At 40.2% G+C, this 12,260-nt stretch overlaps 1 protein-coding gene across 2 annotated transcripts in view; it reads right to left on the bottom strand.

Moving 5' to 3' along the window:
- The window catches only part of COL4A6 (collagen type IV alpha 6 chain), a 125,054-nt gene that overhangs the window by 72,707 nt on the left and 40,087 nt on the right, over positions 1–12,260 (bottom strand). For both annotated transcript variants that reach the window (XM_065077908.1, XM_065077907.1), the window contains exon 3: positions 8,752–8,835. In XM_065077908.1, the coding sequence (XP_064933980.1) occupies positions 8,752–8,835 (84 nt within the window). The remainder of the gene's footprint in view (positions 1–8,751; positions 8,836–12,260) is intronic.

The raw sequence follows: 12,260 nt of genomic DNA, 5'->3' as shown, positions 1-12,260 counted from the left end.
CAGTCTTGCCTGGTTACCCATCTTCGCTCTCTCTGGCTGCGGGCTCCATGGCTTCCTGCTTGGCTGTTGCCTAATTAAGTTTGCTTTGTGGTAATCCCTGCTCTCGGCTGTTTTCCTGGCTCATGAATTGGCTCCTAACCTGACTGTCGGCCAAATCTCTTAGAACTGGGCCTTACCCATAGATTGGTTCTGCGGCCCTTCTGATTCCAAGAGACTGACTTACTTGAGAGATCACAATGAAAATCTATGTCACATTTTTTGTTTACTGCCAATGGAAACTCTTCAAGAAAGGCTCTTGTTTCTGCAAAGGGCACCTCTTCTCATTTTAAGCAGCTTAAAAAATAATTAGTACCAGGAACATTCTGAAACAATTACTCTTAATTAGAAGATGGGCAAGTCTTGAGATGTGGTGAGAAGAGAGAGGTAGGAAGAAAATGAGGTATTAAAGAGAACTTAACCTGGAGAAAAAGGCTAGTAAGACACAGTTCAGGTAGCAAATCCCATACAGAAATGATACAGAATATGATGGATGGAAATGCCAATTGAGTAATTTCAAGGCAGGATATAAGCTACCCGTTCTTGTGTGTTAACTGCTTGGAGAGGAAAGTCAAAGCCTTGTGCCATTTCTCAGATATAAGAGGGCATTAATTGTCTCTTTTCAACTGAGACATCATTGCAGGAATCATCAGACAAAAATCCTATAGCTTTTGTTAAGCAAAAGCCAAACTAGACAGTCATATGTTCCAAAGACTCGTGTTAACATTTGCTTTTCCTGTCCTGGGCAGGACACCAGAGAGTTTCTCTTCGTGCGGGAACTCTGAGCTGTCTTCCTGACTGCAAGGTGAAGGATAGGAAAAAAATGAAGAACATTTGCAACTCTTCACCTACTGTGAATAAATGAACCAGCAACGGAAACTAAAGGGTCAATATTAGTCCTGTTCTAAGGAGTTATATGGCAAGTAAATCACCACAGATTCATCAAACACTCCATTCTATAGTCAAGAAAGAACAAATTTTATAAAGAAAAAATTTGGATATGGGGATGTTTTTGCTCTCCAATATTTAGAAAGCAAGCGGGGTTACCAGGAAACTGTTGTTGAAGTCTCTGGTTTGTCCATATGGATCAAATCCGTAGCACAACTTGTCAGTTTTGGTCTTTTAAGAAAGTGCCACCCATCCAAAGCTAGAACAGAAGGCCAGTTGTGGCATGGCTCCAAGGAGGGAGGGAGAAGACTAGTCTGGTTCTGTCTTCCCATCTGTCGACATATATAACATGAAATCAGTGGGAGTGATGCCATTGGCTTCAAGGGGAGCAGTACTTTACCCACCGGATTACCAACAGCAGCTGTGGCAGCTTGTATAAGCAAGAAATTCTGAAGTATCTATTCCCAGGCCAACACGCTCACAGTGCCAGCCCTCAGCTCACAGTGCCAGCAAAAGAACAGAGAGAACCACGGATTACTGTGTCCTCAGATGAGGAGGATGGATCACAGCACAGGCACAGCAATCCGGCTCTGCCACTACCTGACTTCCAGTAGTCACCTCCAGCTTAAATCCATCCCAGTAACACCTCACTTTGGGCAGCTCAATTTGACAAAAACGGAACCTTTTTCAGGCTGGTATCTGAAACTATATAACTGCTTCTCAGGCTGAGACAACTCACAGCATTGTAGCATGTGGCAAGGTGCTTTTTAAATGCTCCATTTGCTCCAAAAACACTGGAAAGACTTTAAAATCCTGGGTTTCAGTTCACATGAAGCATGATCACTTGAACAGTGACAGATACTTCTTTGCTGAGCTTTTCCAAGCCATCTGGAAGTGCTCTATGGAGCACAGTTTGAGGACCCATGTTCTGGTTGATTTAAAAGTAAACACGGGCCCCCACTGCAATTACAAAATCTGCTGCCCTTGCAGGCAGATTTAGAAACAGTTTCAGGTCAGAGAGTCACCTCAGCCACACTGGTGATACTGCAATGCTACGGTTTCTGGTTGGTTTCCAAAGCTCTGGAAATCTTCTTAATGGGATATGTTTCCTAGAGTATATTTAGCCTCATCTACTGCACGTCCTTACAGGCAAACTGCAAAACAAATTATGGAAACATGGTTTGCTACCAGAGGCTCCTTGGTTATCCTGCTGAAATGCAGTTGTTCACCATTACTGAGTTCTGTGACGTCTGTAGGCAAGATAAGACGGGCGCCTGTCCCCTCCAGAAGTCTTCACAAATGTACTCGAGATTATGAGAGATGATGTAAGACTGTACACAGGAACAGGTTTGGTCTTGACACCCATTGCATAAGGGATACTTTCAAATGCAATGGAATCTGGGTTTTTTTATGCTTTTTTAGTCAGTGTATGGTGTGGTTCTCATTAGGAGGTAAACTCAATGTATTTAGGTTGGGTCAGGAGGACATGTACAATAATTGCTTAATGCTGCATTTGGAAAAGTTAGTTTTATTACTTTAAAAAAAAAATCTTGGCAGTTGTTAAAAAAGCAGCTGGCACGTAAGTTGTTTGACTTAACTATTACCTCATTTTCTCTCAAAATATTGCCAAAACTTCTTAATGACAGTGAACAGATGGTCAACGTTTTTCAACATTATAGATAATCCTCTTCCCAAATCAAACAATGCCATTTCATGTATTTAAGCAGAATGGGATTTGAACAACAATTAGACATAATTTACATATATTCCACTATTTCACTAAGGGTGAAAGTACTGCAATATTGTCAAAGCTGCAACACATCGAGATAATTTTAAACAAAGTATAGTTCTCACATTCACACTTGGAGGAGAAGGGTCTGGTTGCTCAGAGCCCGGCAGACAGCAGAGCAGCCTGGCTGCCTAAGCTGCTCTGCACAGCTGGGTACGCTGCCCTCTGCCCACCTTAGAGTTCAGCCTCAGGGATCACACAATCAGTTGGTGTAGAAAGAAGGATGAGGAAAGGAGAGAAATCGGACAGGCTGATGAAGTTTCTTACTTAGACATATGTGAAAGTCCAAGATCTTTCATCTTCAGGTATGACTAAAAGACACAAAGAGATGAAACACAGGAATGCAGGTCGGGACAATGGCTTGTAAGCAATATTTCCAGACACCAGTCAGAAAGGAAACTACAGCTGCTTCTGCTGTACCCAGAATAAATTGTTCATGTGCAGACAGGAAAGGAATAGAATTGGATGTATTGTAGAGAATTACAGAAATTGGTTATAACCTGGCAGAGAGAGTCAAGTCAAGGATGGCATCTAACACAGCTGATTAAGTGAAACGATGCTGGTGTTGACAACAGCAAAGAGCAGGAGGAAAAGGAAGACTCAGTTCAAAACACGACATTGGCTTCTGGAACCGTTGCATCTAAAGTGACAGGGAGACATTTATAAGGACAGGTGTGCAGGTCCGGTAAGACATACAGCTGATGGCAGAGGGAGAGAAAAGGAAAACAACTCACTACATTGAGACAGTGAATGAATGAATAAATAGAAGAATAGAAGAGTGGAACCGTGAAAGCCAAAGGAGGGAAAAGTACTGAGGCCTAGTTTGTGAACCAGATGCGAGCCCCCGGGGTTTGGATACAAGACTTTGTTAAAGTCTTTTCAAAGAGCACAGTGCAGCAGTTGGACTGGAGGTTACCTACAATGCCAGTGGAAAGGAAGAACCTCCAACAACAACAGTTGCCAAAGCCTGGAGGTACAATCAGAGATTGTGGCAAAACATACAAATAGTCCAGTCCAAACTTTTGGGTTCTTGCACAACAGGGAAAAAATAGCTGGCTGTACTTATCTTCTAATAGGAAGGATGCTGGAGAGAAATCTTTGGATGCAGGTAACAAGGAGAGAAAGCCAGGAACCATTGCTTCACAGATGTTTTAACTGGATGGTGAAGAATGACTCTAGTATCAAGCAACATTCCATTCTCACCTGAATTTCTAACCTCCTCGTCTGAGCTCACACTAACTAGAGAACTGACACCATCCTGTATATGAATTCAGCGGTATTTGCTACTGTGTACTGTCTTGCTTGACCAAGCTTAAACATATTACAAGAGCCAGTGATGACAACCACTGTTAAATGGCCAGAATTTCTCAAGATACTACAATGCAATCATCCCTCCTTCTCCTGGATGTGAAAAGATCTTTACAAAAACTATATAATGATCTTGGTACTCCCTCTACCACGCTGATTATCTAGGGTTAGTACACTAAGGTTGTATCTTGGCACTGTCAGTTTGAAGGAAACATCAACATCTCACAGTCTGGTTCGATTTAATTGGTACAGCAGCCTCCCTGCAGGCCACCAATATTGAAATGGCATCACTGTCCCACAGTGCTTGTTGAGCCAGGCAGTAAGAAGCCACATAGAAACAGGGAGAAGTTTGAACCAACGGCTTAACAGAATGTTGTCTCCACCAAATATGTTTGGGTAAAACACTTCTGCAAGAAAAGATTTCATTTTGTTGAGTTAACACTTCCAAAGAAATTGTGTTTCATCAGCAAATCCCTAAACTGTCCCAATTAGTGTGTTTAACCAGCCAAAGCAGAATTCAGCAAACATTGTTGAAAAAACACAAGTTGTAATTATTACAATTTCATAGCGAAGAAATGTCAACTGATGTTCAACACATTATCACAAGAGAGGCACTCTGTACATCCAGTATTAAGCAGAGGGGATTAATTCCAGACAAAAGTCAATCTAGGATCTCTTGCCAATGCAACACTAGTTTATGCTAGATAACAATTAGATTAAATCATCCAAAGTTCTGACCTCAGGTTATGCTGTTCACTGCATGAATATTGCATAAGAATATATACATTATTTGACATGAGCGCATATCACAGGAAAAAATGAAATATAATTGGTAACATCAAGCTCTCCCGATTTACAGCAACTCTATGCTGTAAAGCTGCCTCTCTGTTGAATAATTTGTGGAGCCTTGGAAATGATTTCTAATTTGTTTTCCCTTCAGATCCTTTCTTTTGATGAGGGGGGGGAGAACAGGACTCAGAATTAAAAAATGAGAGATCAATATCAGCTGAAGAGCTCCAGCACATATCGAGTAAAGTTTAAAACAAATCCTAATATTATAAATTCTAAGAGAAGTGAACAGGCATCAGGAGGAGGTAACACATGCAACAAGGACTGTGCCTGCTAGTTTGTCTTTGTGAGTGTTTGAAAGTAGATGACAGTATATAAAAACAAAGCCAACACTATCATAAACAAATGCAAAATGAGCTGAAGAGATGAAATGGTGCAGGCCTTCTACTATTTAGCACTTCTTGAAACTCTGCAAATAAGGAAAATGCCCTCCTGGTTACTGCTAACTTATCCACAGTGCATTTCTTACCAAGACAGCATGAAATTTTCAAAGGGCATTATCCCTGTGAAAGAGGTCTGTATGTAAGACTTGCGTGCAGAAGTAGGTTCAATAAGTGTAAGTTTGTGTTCAGACTGCCTCCCTTTGCAAGAAGGTTGCAGGTACCAGGGTCCATTTGGGTAATTCCACTATTTCCGCAGACTTCCTTTCGAAACAGCCTTGTTGTACCAGTTTGAACACTGAGATCTCAGCCGGCCAGAAGAACGGGAGTAAGGTCACAGATTTAGAAGTCCCATACATTCACCTAGAGACTCCAGCTGTAGGTAGGGCCTCTCATAATCTGTGTCAAACTACCTGGCGTTTTCTTTACACAGCATTATGTCAGATTAAAGTCAGTAACAGTACTAACAATGCAGTTTAGAGGAAATGAACAACATATCCAAAATTCCTGGATTTATAATTGGCCAAAATCAGTTTGGTGGGCTGCCCCTGCTATTACATTTACTCTTAAACTGTTGTATGACATGTAAGCTTAACCAGATATCTTCTTGTGCGCTTAAGTACTAAGAGCCACATACTCAGTTTAACCTTTTGATTTCACCTCTGAGAAAACCTCCAGAAGGGTCCTAGCTGGGACCTTTCAGTAAAGGTAACACCTCCCCACTAAGAACTGGACTTCTGCACAAGTCACTGGACTGTTCCCCGTGAATCTTTACAAGAATGAACTGATAAAGAGGGGTGAATGGCTACAATGTAGCCCAGGAGTTTTGCCCTTTAATTACACAGAGCCAAGTTTTTTCTTACATACAAGCACCAATTCTGAATCACTGGCTATGGTGAAAGCTGCTTCCGTAACAGATTTCTTCTTGTGCAATCTTCACGGTAAATTGGATCACAACTTTACTGAACAGCCTAAAATGGGTACCAGCCAGTATTACGGCTTTTCAAAGCTAATGCTAGTCATTGAGACAATCAACAGAAATGAAATTCTGCTCTTGTAGGAGACGTGCCTCACCACTCTGCTAGAAGAACTCCTTAAGTGACTGCTAGACAACACTGTACTGTTCCATAAAGAGCTGACTCACCTCATAGAGATTAATCTTCTACGAAGCTCCATCTTAAAGATAAGGACATTATACTTGTTTTCTTCTTTCTTGCACATGCATTAGAAGTCTATAGCAAAAGCAAGAACCATGAGGGTTCTGCATGCCTACAGCCCATTTCTAGAAATATCTTTCACTAATCAGGCAGTGGGTCTCAGGCATTTTTGACATTTTTACTGCCAAAAAAATTTTCTTAAAGTATCTGGTCAGAAACAAGTTCATGATGACTTGGTTTGATCAGAAGTGCACTCAGGGAGGAGGACATTTAAGGACACTGCCTATATTATTTTCATTGAACTGTCAGCTTATTGTCATTTTCCCTGGGCTTTTAAGCTATTTTTTTTCTTTTAAAATGAAAGCTTAGCTTTATTCTGACCTGGTTAATTGTGCAAAATTGACAGCTGAATCTTTTCTTTAAACAAAACATGGACTCAGGGCATTGGCAAAGTCCCATCTCCCATTTGCCTGTTCTGAACTTAAAGGTTTTGCAGCAATGGAGGAGAAGGTCAGCAGGAAGCCAAGGAATTAGCCTCAGGCTGTACAGTCTCCTCCAAGAAGCAAGCTGTGCTGTAGGATACATAATCATAGCATCCCCTTTCCCAGTTCAGCCAGTCACCTCCTTATCCTCTGGCATGGCAGGACTCCAGTAGCTGCCTGCAGATGTCCAAGAAGGTGTCAGCAGGGCTCAGGATGGCTTGATGGGAAGTAATGTTGTAAAAAGGAAAGATTACCACTTCCAGCAGTCAGTTCACTCCACAGACAGGTCTCAGTAGGTTGGAACGCGTGTTTAAAGGACTGAAACTGCCTACCGATACAGGTCACATAAGAAACAAGCTGAAGGCCAAATGAGTTCTCAGGTCAGCAATGAAAACAGCCTAAAATCTTTGTGACATCTTAACAAAAGAGATGCCAAGAGCTCAAACTGCAAGGTCAACAGTGTTCTGGCCAGTTCAAACAATCAAGTTGAACCCGGGAATGTAAAGAGACAGAAGAATGATGCTCATTGCTATCTAAAGGCCAGAGCATTTACAGGATATTGTGTTCCAGAACCAAACTAGGTCTGTTCCTTACTGTATCGAATCATAAAAGGTGTTGAGCAGTTGGCTTTAGCTCATATTCTAGGTTATGTTGAGAACTTCCTTGCAAAGTTCTTCCACTTATCTGTTCAGACACGCTTTCACCTTGTCACATGATGATTTGGAAGAATTTTTATATTTCCAGAGCAAACACATCATCAGTTATCATTTAAGATTTCATGCTTAAGTCTGTCTGCAATTAGGGAAACATTTAAGCCCATGCTGGTGATCATTTCTAAATAGCAACATTTTCCTAAATTCAGTCCTAGAAAGTGATGCCTTTAATTTACCCATACTTTGCCACTGAAATACAAGGAAAAAAATAATCAGGATTTCTAGTATTTACATAAGATTTAAATTCTTTTGTTTTTCCCCAGAGTATGACTTTTCAATACGATTTCAACAAGAATAACTGCTTTATTAAACAAGACAACTAGCATTATTTCCCTTCTCCTTAAGCCCTTCCAAGTTAATTCTTCCAAGTACCTACAACACAGCTCTTCCCTCCTTTCATTTCCATAAGGAAAATTTATAAATTTATTTTGATACATGTTAAGATACTTTAGAAATCTTAAAAGAAAATAATAAGTACATTGTGTCTGGACAAAAATTAACATCGTAATTGAAGGCAGAGTGAAGTCAGCAGCTCTGCATTACTCTAAGATAGGAAATAACCAGTCACATGAAGATAAAAGTTATAACCCTTACATACAATCAAAAGATATAGAAGATTTTTACAGAAAACTTGCTCAAACATTTGGCTGCTTCAAATGCAGACTTCAGAGAGAGGCTCTAGCTAAACAAAGGACTTTCTGAAAGGGAAATGCTTTGATTCATTTAGAGTTTTGTTCCTTCATTAAAAAACACCAAAGTCAAAAACACTTCCACAAATAAATAGAAGCAATTACAGTAAGGACTGGGCAAAGTCTGTACTGGAAGCCCACACTGCTTTGATTTTCCTTTTTAATTGTTGTAATCTACTTAAAAACCATCTGACTTTTTTGAACTAGAGCTCAGATCACAAATAAATGAGATTCCATTGAAGATTCACTGCAAAGCTAATAATTTGTAAACCTTTAGAACAGCTTTTGAAATCTTGGCCAGGGACATTTGAAATGCAGCTGGTCTTCATCAGCTCTCCTATTTTATGAGGTCATTAGATTGAGAATTACACATATTAGTTTGGGTTCTATTTATTTATTTAGTTATAAAAAGATTGATAAGAGACACAAGGAGTAGTTGTATTAGTGAAAACAAGCTTACCCGTGCACCCTTCTCTGGAAAACACTTGCATCCAGCGCTGCAATCGCGGCCCCCACATGGTCCACTGTAAGACTTCTTTCCACCCTATTTGGGAATAAAAAACCAAACAACAAACAACTTTGAATATGATAACCACTTGTCAGCTGACAATCTTCTTTAATTACAATGCTTTGTTTCAGCACTTTTCACCTACGTTATACTTGTTGTGTGAATTTACCAGGAAGTGGCAAAATACAGTTACATTCTAACTTCTCCATGACTGGGCCATTTTCAGAATCACCAAACAGACAGAAAAAGCAGGTTTAGAAATCCTCTGAGGATAAGTGAACTTGCACAAGTTGGTGCTATTCTGCAAGGTGACGAGTGCTTTCTAGGGCCACCTAACCCCATAAAACTAAATGATGTTTTGAGATAGTACAGTATTAGATTAGGACCACAATTAGTAATTAGAACTTGTGCCTTAGCCATCCTGTGTACACACGTATCCCTATGGCAACAAGAACCACCAAGACAAATGTAACTTTGTGATATCTTCACATTCTAAGAGCAAGGAGCTGTGACCCGAGTCACAAGAACAGAGAAACTCCCAGATGAGAGATTTTAAACTCATAATAGATGTGCAATAAGACAGTAGGCAACCAGCGTGCATCTGGATTTCATCTGAAAATATATTCTGAATTTGCTGTGCTAGCATTACTTATTAAGGATAATTTAAAAGTTTATGCAAATCTGAAGTCTCTGTATCACAAAGTTAATTCCCAGCTAGCACAGATGGTGACAGTACAGGAAAGTCAACTACATGAGTTCAGTTTAGGTAGCTTGACCCTTTTCCTCATCAGACTTGAACCGCTGAGCTGCCAAAAGCCCTGCGGCACTACTGACAACACTGTAACCGTCCCGGAAAAAAGCTCAGGTTAGTGTTGGAATTTAGCCACTCACTAGGAACACCCATCGCTAAGGAAACTTCACTCAAGTGTGCTCAGGTGCAGTCCCTCGGGTTTAGAACTCAGAATGGAATGAACTTTAAGGCTTCCCCATACCCAAGGTGACCAAACTAAGTGCTGTGAAACAAGTTCAGACTGGAACTGAACATTTCCTTACAAAAGCATCCACAGAAAATATTTCTAAAGCTTTTAAAATTTCCTCTACAACTGTTGGTGAGGAATATGACAAATGAAAGACAATTGATACAAGCTTATCGTGTGCTTCTGAACTTCTCTGCATCAGCTTTCTCAAAGAAAGTAACTAGTCTGACATCACTTGATAAGTTTTCTGCTAAAGGTAAAAAAAAAAACAACCCAAAACCTCTATATACCCTGATGTTTGCACCATTTTGCTGAATTAAACACCTCTGGTTTTAAGGCAGTATAGAATGAACAGATACTAACAAAAAGCCTTAAATCCAACCTCCCACACCTCCCTAACTTGAAGGGAACATCATCTCTTGCTGCAAAACAGTCATAACAACCTTCAAGCAATTCTAAGAGGCATCAAGTGCAAAAAAACCCAAGCAAACAGTACTTTTGCAAAATTTTTGGGCAGCTTTGTTCAGATAAGACCCAATTAGATATGAGGCTTTTGAACTACCCGTTAACATACTGTGGTAGGATGTAACACAAGACTTGAGCAGAACAGAAAGAAGCAACCCAACAGGGTACACAATGCAGACAATTCTGACCCTAGGCAGCGGAACATAAAAATAAGCTTAATTCAGTAAAAGGAAAAACAAACCAAACAAAAAGGCAAAAAAACCCCTTATCTACAGGTTATGTAATGGACTCTAAGAGCATCTCCAAACTGTCTGCTCAGACAAGCAATGATTGGCATGAACTTGAGTCTGCCACGTACATCAGCAAGGGCTCAGTGAAACCAGAAAATCTGGTCCCTGTCTTAAGAGACACACTGCTGAGAGGTCATTTCTGGTCACAAGTGGTAACGAGGCTTTAGGATCTAGTTCTAAGAAAACCTGAAGAGCGAAGTGCACCAAGACATACCTTTTGCCATGATTACATGCATATTTTGCAGTGGAAATTTGTACTCATTGCCAGCCAATATATAACTCATCCCTGACACTTAACCTTACGTTTACACTCTCAGCAGACAGCTTTATGCCTCCAGGGAATCAGATTATGCCTTTGCAGACATTTATTCAACCTTAAATTCTTCAAAGTTTTCAACTCCCAAATAATTTTTTTCTCCAGATTATTCTTTGTTCCAAGAGTCATGTGCATGAGCCTCTGGGTGCTCTGGCTCTGTTAATTCTGCTTGCCTTCTAGGAGTGAAACTTGATTTCCCGCAGGTCTGGATTCCCCCGAGGTCACTGCCTTGCAACAGCTGCTGGCGCAGGGCACTGCAGCTCACCTTGGCAGAAACCCCCCGGCTCGGAGGGCAGTCAGCTCCTTCCCAGAGACGGAGGGACAGACAAAAAGCAAATATTCTTTCCATGCCCACTGCTTGTGCCGCTCCCCATGGTGCTGTGGTTAGCAAATACGGTTCTAGTCAAAATCCCACTGAAGTCAAAAGAAATCTTTCCATTGAATTTATTGGGAGCTGGATCAAACTCTCACTGAGGTTTATTAAAAACTGAAAATATGTCCCTATTCTGTGTAAAATTGTGATAACAATGTATTTCTAGGTTTCTTTTCACAGCGTGCGGAGTCGTTTTGCTCAGTTATGAATGAAAGCATTTGGAGAGGAAGCAAACCAAAGCCAGTTGGCTCCAAACCAGGTGTTACATATCCTAGAGTATTTCATTTAGGGGAAGTAGCTGACATCAGACACTCCAATGCTACTTAAATAGCAAACAGCCATGTGCATAATATTTATGAATACAAGCCATATGTATATGACAAATCATATGAATAAAGGTTGCATATAAGATCGTAGAGCATAATGTTCTCTTCTGAAGAGGTTTCTTACATTTTTCCATTCAAAAGTATGAATGCATAGGTCATTCAAACATTTATAGATTGTAGTCTGAATGTTTAAGCATGGGCCCTTCATATGTTTTCTGTGTATGTATTCACAGAAGAGGTTTTTCCAACTACTCTGAAATATTTCAGATTGATGAATATGGCTCCTCAGAAACAATAAGAACTAAAGAAATAAAGGTACTAGTTATAATGGTGTGACCATTATTACTGAAATTAAACTATTTTATTTTCATTGGTTAGAAGTAGACCAACATTTTCAAAACAGAACAGAAAAACACAAAATAGTAGCACTGTTAAAAATACATGCTCTGTGATTTAAATTGATGTAATATAAACTGATTAACATACATACTGATTTTAATTGAGTTATTTCACGTTTACATAAGAATCAGTAGCATTTCAACGAAGGAAAAAACACTTTAAGAAGTATTGATATGAGTGAGAATCCATTTTTGAGAGACATTCAAAACAAGAGTCAGTGTGAGACGGGTTTTCCTCTCCTGTTCTAGTGTCCCTCCAGCAAGCGGCCCTGGGCAGCTGATCCACTCGGAGGGAGCGCCATGCGAATCTTTCCAC

This window comes from Columba livia, chromosome 12 (assembly GCF_036013475.1).
Source record: "Columba livia isolate bColLiv1 breed racing homer chromosome 12, bColLiv1.pat.W.v2, whole genome shotgun sequence".
Classification (NCBI taxonomy): domain Eukaryota; kingdom Metazoa; phylum Chordata; class Aves; order Columbiformes; family Columbidae; genus Columba; species Columba livia.
This window is presented reverse-complemented; position numbering and strand designations above follow the sequence as displayed.